Source organism: Abrus precatorius, unplaced genomic scaffold (assembly GCF_003935025.1).
Source record: "Abrus precatorius isolate BTA unplaced genomic scaffold, Abrus_2018 Scaffold4, whole genome shotgun sequence".
In the NCBI taxonomy this organism is placed as follows: domain Eukaryota; kingdom Viridiplantae; phylum Streptophyta; class Magnoliopsida; order Fabales; family Fabaceae; genus Abrus; species Abrus precatorius.
This window is the reverse complement of record NW_020874384.1, coordinates 14,063,446-14,075,706: the sequence shown is the minus strand read 5'-3', so window position 1 is coordinate 14,075,706 and position 12,261 is coordinate 14,063,446. Positions and strand designations below refer to the sequence as shown.

The following is a 12,261-nucleotide window of genomic DNA, read 5'->3' as shown; positions in this document are numbered from 1 at the left end:
AAAACATCATCCAAAAACATGCTCGCAAATATTAAGATTTTGACAACATTTTTTCTGATTTACCATTTTGCCCCTGGTTCTGCTTTCATGCTTGACTTTCATCTTTACAATTGAAGTCCTTTGTGTTAGTGAAAATTTAGTTTTGCACAATATTCCTCTTGATTTGTGAGAAAGCCCACCACAATTTTCACATTTGTTTTTGCATCCCACGAAGTTTTTGAATGTTTATTTCTCGAAACTGCACAATTTATTTTAATTATGACATATGTTACTTTTGGAATAATTTTATATATTTGGTAGTTTCAAAAATATTAAATAAATTTACTTTTCCATTTAATATTACTTTTTTTAGTACTGAGAGAACTTTGATAAAACACTTAAAAATTATTATAGAGAATGTAATGTGTAATCCAATGTATTAAGAAGGTATATATTTTTAACCTAAACAAGATTTGTTATATTTCCTTATATATTTTTAATATTTTATAAAATAAATGCAAAATAAAAAGTACAGGGTTTTATTATTTCAAAAATAGTTATTATTATTTTTACGTTTAATAATTAAAAAAATGCTATTTAATTCCTTCCGCTGCTTTGAACATCATTGGTGGGATCTAACTTCTAGCCATTGTGACATTTATGTCCCATTCATACCTACCATCCCCAAAACTCGTGGAAGTCATTGCTTTGCGTTCACAAAAATCTAAACCTTGATAATAACCTCAATTTTATTAACATTATTAATATTTTCAATATTACTTTTTATTTATTTTTATTTTAAAATAATTTAAAACCAGACTTAAGAACTGTTAATAATAATAACAATATAAAACGATAAATATTTTTAAAAAGGAGGAATGTTATTAACAATTTTTTAATATTTTATTGAATACATTTTATAATTAAGTAAATTATATAACAATTTCATTAAATAAGGGATAGTTACATCGACCTATTCACAGGTTTTCTCAATTATTATACCTCTTTTGAAATTCAATTATTATCATTATACTTATCACTCCTGTAATTTAGAATAATTTTTTCCACAATAATTTGGATCATCATCTTGTTAGTAGAAATCACATAGAATTTGTTTAATAATAAAAAAGAGTTAATTAATGAATTTGGAATGACCTTAAGCCATGAGAGTAAATTCGGATAAGTATGTTTATTAATGTAAATCTCACTGCTTAAATCAGCAGATAACACATGCTTTGCATTTGCAGGTCACTATGTCAGCCTATGACCACAGCTTAGCTTAGCTTCTTCTTCTGTTAGTAATTTTTTATTGTACGAATATTACTAAATTAAATGTTTAAAATATATTATATGACTTATTAAATTTAATAAATGATATGAATTTAAAAATAATAAAGGTATATTTATTAATAATAAATTAAAAAAAGCATACAAATTGAAATTAAAATTAATAAAATTAATGCAAAGGGATTGCTTGATCTGACTTAAAATCTTCAAATTTATTCGTTTCACATCTAACCGTTGAATTTCATTTACAGGTTATAAAAAATGAGATTCATTTTTTATCACAACATGTGGCTATGGATATATGGGGCATAAATAATTTTATGGAAGACTTTTGACTTTTGATAAAGTTAGCACCTTACAAAATTAATCATGTTGAACATGCGATACACACATTATCTTTATGATATTTTATTTTTCTCGTGAGATTCATTCATTTTATAAATCAAAGGTCGTTTTCTTCTGTTTCTGTCAAAGAGAAAAAATTTGGAGAAAGAGAGGTTTGTGTTCATCTGAAACTCTATATCATATACTTTAGCAAAAATTCACATTAAAATTACAAATTGTTTATCAATAAAATATTTTATTTAAAATTTTTATTTTTATAAATAAAAATCTCTATCAAATAATGCAAATTCTAATCTAAAAGTCAAGTTACAAGCGCACTAACAAAATTATATATATATATATATATATATATATATATATAGAGGAAGATCTTCTCCCAATAGTGTAAGATTAAAAATTTGAAATTTAAGCTTTTCATTCATCTTACATCTAATGAGTTATAATTTATTATTGGTCATTAGATATAAATTAAATAAAAATCTCAGATCAAATTTAAGAATTTTTAAACTTACACTAATATAAGAAGATCTTTTTCTCCCCCCACTCTCTATATATAATTATTATATTTAGACAAAAATCTATATATATATTATTGTCTTGATTATGATCACTTCTATTTTCAATGTCATTAATACCATGTAAGATAGTTTTATTGATATTTGTTCCTACTCAAATGATATATAATTTTATTCATAATTAGAAGTTGTAAAATAGAATTATAATTTAATTTAAAAATATAATTTTATATTTTAATTCTCATGCAACTAAGCTTAAAAATTTTGATAAAGAACTAATTCAAACTCTGATTCACAATTTCAGTTATATACATTAAATAGATCTAACAATGAATACAAGAATATATTATTACCTAAAGTTTTTAAAAAATAATTACAAAAATATGCATAATTTTTTGTAGGGTGTGAACATTCGCAGACAATTTAGGTAATCAATACCTGACGCTGAATATGTTTAAGCGTATTTTAAAACATAGTCAACATATGTTTAACATATTAACAAAACATGATATAGTTGATAAACAATTAACTCTTTTAAATACACGTTAATCAAGGTGTGAATTTTGGTCATATGTCTAGAAACTTTGTTGAATGAAATAAAATTTATTAATGTACAACAAAAGAAATTAATGCATGCCATATAAATTTAAAAATTATAATTATTATTTTTTATACCATAATAATTTATTTATTTTTTCTTGATAAGTGTAAATATAAGAATATAACTGAGAAAATAATATTAATTAATACTATTTTAAACATAATTAAAATGATATATTTAATGACAAATGAAAAAAAATGAGAGCAAATGTTGACTAATAAATAATTTCACTCATATACGTGTCACTAATTGATTGTGAAATTAGTTAAAATCTAATAATTAAATTAGTGTGAACTTACAGACCAATGTTTGAAAGCCTCCTTCTTCGTGGCTGAATACATTATCATAATAAATTAAAGAAAATGGTAGCTAATACTTTTAAGGTATTACTTAAACATTTAAAGTAAAGAAACTTCTATTAAAAATTCATTTGCCCTGAAAGCATTTTATATTAGTGTGAACTTGTAAACCAATTTTTTAAGCCTCCTTCTTCTTGGGTGTATACATCATTATCATAATAAATTAAAGAAAATGCTAGCTAATGCTTTTAAGATATTAGTTAAGAATTAAAATAAAGAAACTTCTATTAAAAAGTAATTTTAATATAATTTTATCATATTTTAATCATTTCTAAAATAATTTTAATCAAAATGTTTATCTAATAGTTTTTTAATTAATATCTTATAGATATACTAATTTTACAATAACCATATATTAATTGTGAAAAATAAACTTGTATTATATTTTATATATATACATACAGCACCACAAATAAAAATATTAATTGTTTGGAAATATATACTCACAAAAAATTAGTGAAATTGTAAAAAATATTAAAATGAAATTAACTGTAATAAATAATGTAAAGTTGTGGAAATTTAATAGAACATATATGTGTGTAAAAAAATGATCTAGATCCTCTATAGTTTTGGAAAGAATTGCAACATACAGTTTAAATTTTCTTAAGCAAAACAAAATTCACTTAAGTGAATTTAACGAAAAGTGATTTTGATTTAAGCTTAAAAAATTCGTTTAAGCAAATTTGGTTAAAAAATAATTTTTGTTTAAGTCAAAAAATTCACTTAAGTCAAAATTACAAAAATAATTTCAAAACTTTATCTTCTTCTTATTTAGACTATAGAAAAGTTGAGAAATATTTATGTAAAATTATGTGGTCATACTTTATAGTCATACAACAAAAATGTAAGTGTTTCAAAACATGTAATAATACAACTATTTCTCAACAAATTTTTCAAAGTTATCATTCCTATAATCCTTATCATTATTCTCAATAATTTAACTTGATTTCAAATAATTCTACCTTACTAATGTTTAACACAAATAGTACACTAGACAATATATTTAGAATATTTTATGAGATAAAATATATAAAAGTTTTTGGTAATTAGATAGTCATAGGTGAGAAACAAAAGTTTCTCAAATTTTCTGCAATTTAAAAAAGAAAAAGATAAAGTTTTAAATTTTTTTACAATGTTGACTTAAGTCAATTTTTTAGCTTGAGTGAAAATTACTTTTTGACTATATTCATTTAAACAAATTTTTTTGACTTAAACTAAAATAAATTTTTATTAAATTTATTTAAACTAATTTTATTTCGCTTAAGCGAATTTAAATTACAAGCTGTAGGTTCTTTTAAAACTGCATAGGATCCATATTTATAAAAATAAGTGTTTTATCATTTTTTTTATTTGTTATATAATGACCCAAATGTGTATTTTTAGCTATTTAACCTAATTGTAATGCTTTTAAGATAAAAATGTTAAATTAATTAAGAAAATAGTTTCTCTAATTAAAAATGTGTTACAATACACAAAACTTATTAAAAATATTTAAGAAAATATATTTTATATCTCTTATCGTATGTTTATAATTACACATTAGAAAAACGATAAAGTGAATAGTATTCGATTCCTCGTCAAAGTCTATCACAGGTTACATCCAGTGGGGTCCAACTTATAATTGACAGTAAAACAACAAACAAATTTCTGCATTCTAGTCCATTCATGTTTTTCATAAACATGAATTCATTTTTTAATACCTCACCTTCCATACATTAATGTACCCGTGCCCCATTCTACTATTAATTTAATCGAAAATGCCAACTAGGCACCACCACCATTGTCACGATCAACCTTTATTCATATTTTGCCAAGATAGATAACATCCAGAATTGAAATGGATGATGTAGGACCACGTTTGATGATTAAATCTTCTTATTTTTTATATTTGTAATTTTTTATAACTATTAAATAAAACATTGTTGAGTATTTTCATATTTTTAAAATAATATGTAATATTTATTTCGTATGATACTAAAAAGTTGGCTAAAAAAAAATATAACAAAGTTTGTCAATATAATAGTGTGATATGCAATTTATATAATATTTATTTTACTAGGAGAATGTGATATGTAACGGTGTGACGTATCCATATCATATATATTTAATAATTGATTAGAAAAATTATATCGTGTAACATCTATCTAGTAAAATAATATATATAGAAGTTGTAAACGATAACTTTGCTCCAACGAAGTTTCAATATAAAATGTTTGTAATAGATAAGAAGATTACGGATGAGGAGACATAACAACCTTAATTAGTAGATCATTAAATATGATTTATTTTTCTAATAAGAATGGACAGAAAAATAAAAGGAAAAGGCCACGATGAATAGAGATGGCAATGGGTAAAGTACCCGATGGGCACCCGCAAAATTTATCCACAATGGGTAGAGTATTTACCCGCTATACAGGTATGAGTGTGGGTAAAAACCTGCAAATTTTAATAGGGATGGGTGCGGGTATGGGTATCTAAGTACCCACCCCGCCTCATATCTGCATATATATATATATATATATATACTTGAACTTTATTCTACAATTATGCATTGAATTTTTGTATTATTATATTACTTATGTGAAGTTATATAAGATTAATATAAAAATATATTTAATAATAAAGTAAACCAAAAAATTTATTTTGGTTTATATTTTTAATAGAAAAATTTATTTACTATTTTATATCATTTAATTAGGCTAACACAATTTAATTATTACATAATTAATATAAGATTGACTTTTTAAAAAATATTATTTATATATGACACACATAAAATATTTTTTACACAAATATTTTTGTTAATAAAATCATATTGATGTTTAAATCATAAAGTGAATGATAAATAATAAATATATTATAAATATTTTATAAATTTTACAATCACCTACTATTACCGTAAACTTATTATTTATTAATAATATTTAAATTTTATTTTTATATTTTAATTTAAAATAATATTTTTCTATGTAACATATGTATTACAAGCACAACTATAATCTATTGAATCTAAATAATATTATTCTTACTATTTATTCACATTCAAAAAAGTTTTTGAAAAGATATAAATATAAAAAATTATTATTAATTTTTATTTGTTAATTTTTTTAAGATAAAAAAATATAATTTTTTTAATATACACGTATATTTCTTTATTATATAATTTTATTGTAACTATTTATCTTTCATTCAAATTCTATTTTTTTTAAATTTATATACATTATAAATATTTAATTCACTAAAATAATTTTTTAAAAATTTATATTTTTGATAAAATATTTTTGTATAGTATATGAGTTAAAAAATACTAGTATTAATATATATATATATATATATATAAATTATATTATATTATTTTAATTAAATCTATTATTTTTCTTACAATTTCAAATTCAAAAGTTAAAAAAAATATTTTATGTATCAACTTTCTGTTGTTAGTATTAAACTTCTCTACTCTAACTCTATTCTCATTCTCAATGTCTGTCTCGCTAAAACTTAATAAAACTATGAAATGTTATTCATTAGAGTTAGTTGTTAATGTCGTCACAAGAGGTTACTAAGTGATCCCACACGAAGGGACAACCATTGTACAAATCTATTTCGTTGTCGTTCTGACATTACCAACAATCAAATCTCACACAAGTTAGGATTATCACTGACAAATAACTTGTGTGTTTAGTTTTGCTTATTGTTTCTAAGAATTTTAGTTTAGAAAATTATTATATTAAGATACATTTAACATTTATGATCTTTAAATATTTATTTTTTTATCTATATTTGTACCTTGTTCGGCAACTACATATTGAATTTTTGTATTATTATGCTACTTATGTGAAGTTATATAAACATATTTTTCTTTATAAATATTTTTTCTTAAACAAGCGCGGGTAATAGGTATAAGACGGGTATGCGGGTACCCAACGGGTAAGGGTACATGAATTAATATTCATATCCATGCGGGTATGGAGCCGGGTACGGATATTTTTTTAAAACGTGGGTATGGGGATAGGTACTGTAGTACCTTACCCATACCCTACCCATTGCCATCCCTAATGATGAGGAAATAAAAGCTTTAAAAGTAAGTTATTTAGTTGTTTCCTTATATAACATTCTCTTTGATTTCGTTATAATAAAAGGTTGCATTATCTTTAGATATAAGCATTTTAAGTGGTCATATTAGAAATTGAAACAGCCTTGTGGCCTTAGTCGTATATACTAAAAATTGAGGGGCATGGCTGCAACTGCAATGCCCTTTACATAACTTATGATAAAATTATTAATGAACTCTCTCTCTCTCTCTAATAGTTTTATTTAATTTCTTGAGCTGGCTTTTTAACTGAAATTTAAATTTATATTAATTTTAAGTTACAAACTTTGCCTTAAATATTTTGCGGTCAGCAAAACAACATAATTACTATCACAATTTAAGTTAACGTGTCAATTTATTTAAAATTAGCATCAATTTGATATAAACTCAAAATTAGTAATTAACATAAACACGGTATTATTAGTATAATTTCTACTTAAAAAAAAGTGTTATTTACTGACTTCACTGATTTTTAATTAAATATAAGAAAAACACTTTCAAGTTCAGACAGCTACGAGGTAAGGGACAAAAGAGTCATAGCGCATCCCAGTTCACATACACACGTGGCTTTCTTACTTATATATTTCACGTGTTCACATTCCATTGGTTAAAACTCATAACAACCCTGCAAGCTTCTTATTATTTTTCTTAATTACATTTTAAATGACGATAATAGCCTTGCAGGGTCCTATAAAGTGACCATACCCTTAATTGAACAAACCTGTCTCTCACTTGTCTCAACTCTATCAAACTTGACTCGGAGAAGAATCAGAATGGCTCTCAATCAAGAGTTAGAAGCTCTGACCCAAGCTTTCTCAGGTTATCTCTTTCGTTTCACACTCCCTTTAGCTTGCACCACAGTACCTCAATTTTTTTCTCCTATTTTTCAAATATTATTATATATGCGTGCCCTTCATGATTATGATGGTTGGTGTTTGATGATTGATGATTTCAGGGCATGGAGTGGATGAAAAATCATTGATAACAATACTGGGAAAATGGGATCCACTAGAGAGAGAATCTTTCAGGAAGAAGACATCACATTTGTTTACTGAGGATCATGAACGCAATTTTCAGAGATGGGATGAGCACTATGTTCGTCTTCTCAAGCATGAATTCGTGCGATTTAAGGTACATTTCCTTTTTGTGTTTGTTATATATTTAAAATTTCTGTCTACTCTGCAAAATTTTCTAATGTAAAAAGGTTTCAGAAATTTATAATTTCTTTTACTTAGTCTTTTATTGTTAATTTTTCAAAAATGAATGAATTATTTGTAATATACTTTTATATTGTGTAATTTCCGGTGTTTTTTTATTTATTTTATTAAAATTCTATGAGTTTTTTATTTAATCTTTATAAATGTTATAAATTTTTTATTTAATCCTCATAAAATAATAAACTAAATAAAAAAAACTCGTCATATTTAGAGGGACTTAATAAAAATGAATAAATAAAAATATCACAAAGTTATAAGTGATGGAATGGTGGGTGGCATTTGTCAAAGAGAAAATATTTATTATATAAAACATATTATAGTCTTTAATGCTTATTTAAAAATATTTTTTTATAAAAAAGGAAAAACTGAAGTTGCAATAATCGAATCTGTGGTACGTTTTGTTTGGTCCATATTTTGTGGTCCCTTATATGATTGATTTAATCAGAATGCTGTGGTGCTTTGGGCTATGCATCCTTGGGAAAGAGATGCCCGTTTAGTAAAAGAGGCCCTAAAGAAAGGCCCGAATGCATATGGAGTGATTATTGAGATTGCATGCACTCGATCCTCCGAAGAGCTATTGGGAGCAAGGAAAGCCTACCATTCCCTCTTTGACCACTCCATTGAAGAAGATGTTGCCTCTCACATCCATGGCATTGAACGAAAGGTGAGCTTCACTTGCACCATCTTATGGCTTTTACCATAAGACCATTCTTTCTTCATGTTTGAAAATAATTAATTTGTCCTTCACTCTATATGCCCATTGCCTTATAATTAAATGTTTTATGTAATGTAAAGCCTAATGTCACACAATAAGAAAATAAGAAATGAGATGGATCATCTTATATGATCCTTCACTTTATAAACAATGTCCATGAGATAAAGATTGTATTTGATAAAATAAATAACAACTTGTATAGAACAAATTTTTTATTGAAAATTACAAAATTTAATATATTAATAATATTAAGACTTAATTAAGTGTTTGGTGTTACATAATTTAAATTTAATTTTTATAAAATATTTTATTAAAATATAGTTCTTAATCTTTAATCTGATTAAATGGTATCATTTTGCAGTATTTCAATAGTCTACGTCGGCAAAAGTGAATAAAAACAATAGTTTGTAAAAAATAGAAACTATATCCTAATTAAAAGTTTTATAAAGACTAAATTTAAATTGTGCAATTTTTTAACGATGATATGCTTAATTAAGACTAGTATTAAATATTATGATTTATAATAAAAATCATTATTTATTAATTTTTAATTTGTAGCATTGGACATACGAAAAGAATTTGATAAAATATTACAAAGAATGTTTAAGGGTATGATCGTATACGGTCTCTGTTACATGTTCTTTGCAATAGAGTACATATCTAAGTCAACATCTATTGCTTTTGGAAGCAGCTCCTGGTTGCCCTTGTGAGTGCCTATAGATATGAAGGATCAAAGGTGAAAGATGACACTGCAAAATCAGAGGCCAAAATCCTTTCGAATGCGATTAAGAATGCTAATAAGAAGCCTTTAAATGAGGATGATGAAGTAATAAGGATATTGGCAACAAGAAGCAAGCCACATCTTCAGGCAATTTGCAAGTACTATAAAGAGATATCTGGCAAGGACCTTGACGAGGTATTAGACACTGCTAATGCACCATAATGCCATTTTAAGTTCTATAATAATCCTCATATCATTTTATATGACACCTTAAGTTCTGAGGTTCTATTGTATATTAAATATGATCATGATGAGATTCTATTCCTGATTAAACCTTCACTGCATTTGCTAGGATCTTGATGATTTAAGATTTAAAGAGACTATGCAATGCCTTTGCACCCCACAAATATATTTTAGTAAGGTAAGGTGAAATTACAAATTTAGAATCCAACCCTTGTTTTTCTTTTTTATAATAAAAAATTATAACTTCATGAATTACATATATTTGTTTTTTGTGTCTAGGTTTTGAATGCAGCATTGAGAGTTGATGTGGACAAGAATACTAAGAAATCGGTTACCCGTGTGATTGTTACTCGAGCTGACATTGATATGAAGGAAATAAAGGCTGAGTACCATAACCTATATGGAGTTTCTTTATCCCAGAAAATTGAAGAGATAGCTAAAGGGAACTACAAGGATTTCTTGCTAAGCTTGATTGCAAGAGGAGGCTAATTGAAGACATTAAAAAGAGAACAAATCCTCAGAAAATGATTTTCTGGTTTTAATTTCTATCTCATGTATTGTTTTTCGGCCAAAATTTCTTTGGACTGTTGCATGATGCTTCATCTTGTATAATTATTGTCACAAAAACAAAATTGGTAAATGTACCAAATAAAACTGTTCTGGTATTTATTCCGAGACAAATATCCTTTGCTATATCATGTTGTTATATTTTATGCTTTATACCAGAGTTAATGTAGAGGTCATCTACTTTTTAGAGCTGTGAGAGGTGTCACAACCAAAGTCTCCTTAAAAGATCACCTTTTGTCACAATAACAAACATAATCAGATGATGATTTTGATACTTATACAGTTGTCAAGAAGCTAGCTATAAATTGTGCAAAATTGTATACTATAGATATTCTTTGATGCAACTAATTGATTTAAGCCTTCATGGAGAGAAGTTTGGAAGAATGTCAAATATTCAAATTTCTGAAGATTCATGGTAAACATAGAAAATGCAACCTAGCAATGAAGACTAGAAGTTTTATGAACGACAAGAATTTAACTATTTCAAATTTAAATATATGAGATAATGTTGAAATTTTGTGTTTAGTTTTAATTTACATTAAAATAAATGTGATCTAGTTAATATTTATAAAGAAACAAAAAAATATATTAGAAAAAAAAAGAAACAAAAAATATATAAAATTTGAACACAAATTATCATGTACAAATATTCAATTACATTAAACATTTACCAAAATTTTGTTGATATAAATTATCAATGTAGCCCTATATTATTGTTGTTCAGATATTGTAACAAAAAGGATATATTGTCTTTTGTTTTACACCCAAATTTAATTCTTTACGCTGAACACACGTATATTATATTATACTATATAAAAGTTAAAATACATATTTTATCTATTCATTTATCACTAATTTATGAATTAGCTTGTATATTTAGAAAGTATATATTTTAATTTTTATATAAATATTTTGTTAATTTTATCTATGTAGTTATAATACTTATTAAAAATGCATTTTAATAAATAATAATTTTTGATAGCAATGTTATAAATACAAAAACTTATATGTAAAAAGTTACTTATAAATGAATTTCTTTTTTAAATTTGAATGCATATTTTAACTTTTGAATATATATTAAAGGAAGATTTTGTCCATATAAGTTGAACCACATGACACTGCAATAATAATGTAATCATTTCACTGTCTATTTAATATATTTTAAAATTATTCTTTAGCAACCATCATTTCAGGGTTCATTTAAACTAATCAAGATAAATATTAAACTGAATCAAATTACATTACTTTCATTATTAATCTAGTGTGATAATATATGCAGTATACAGGATAATATTATACTTAATTTAAATATATAAATATATAAATATTTTTTTGAAAATATAAAAGATATTATAAATTTTATGATTTAATTTATCAACAATTTTTAAAAAAATTTCAAGTAAAATTATTTTAATGTTAACAAATAATTGAGTATAATATTGGATTAAATAATATATATATATATATATATATATATATATATATATTTATATATTAACATACTTTTATATACAATGTACATTATGACTGAATAGATGAGTAGGTTGGAGGTTGTTCCAACTTAATTTGTGTTGTATATACTATTTTTTTTTTACAAAAACTTTTTCAGAAATTTGCCTAAATTA

At 24.4% G+C, this 12,261-nt stretch overlaps 1 protein-coding gene across 3 annotated transcripts; it reads left to right on the top strand.

The window, feature by feature from the left end:
• The first annotated feature begins 7,876 nt into the window (after positions 1-7,876).
• On the top strand, positions 7,877-10,760 carry LOC113864784 (annexin D4). Of its 3 annotated transcripts, none has more exons than XM_027498889.1 (6): positions 7,877-7,992; positions 8,129-8,304; positions 8,836-9,054; positions 9,797-10,021; positions 10,179-10,247; positions 10,349-10,760. In XM_027498889.1, exons 1-6 carry the CDS (start codon positions 7,947-7,949, stop codon positions 10,556-10,558), a joined length of 945 nt encoding a protein of 314 aa, XP_027354690.1. In that variant the 5' UTR covers positions 7,877-7,946; the 3' UTR covers positions 10,559-10,760. The 3 variants fall into 3 exon arrangements, with proteins under 3 accessions (XP_027354690.1, XP_027354691.1, XP_027354689.1); XM_027498890.1 differs by having other exon boundaries at positions 10,206-10,247; positions 10,349-10,741; XM_027498888.1 differs by having other exon boundaries at positions 9,794-10,021; positions 10,349-10,741.
• Positions 10,761-12,261: the final 1,501 nt, after the last annotated feature.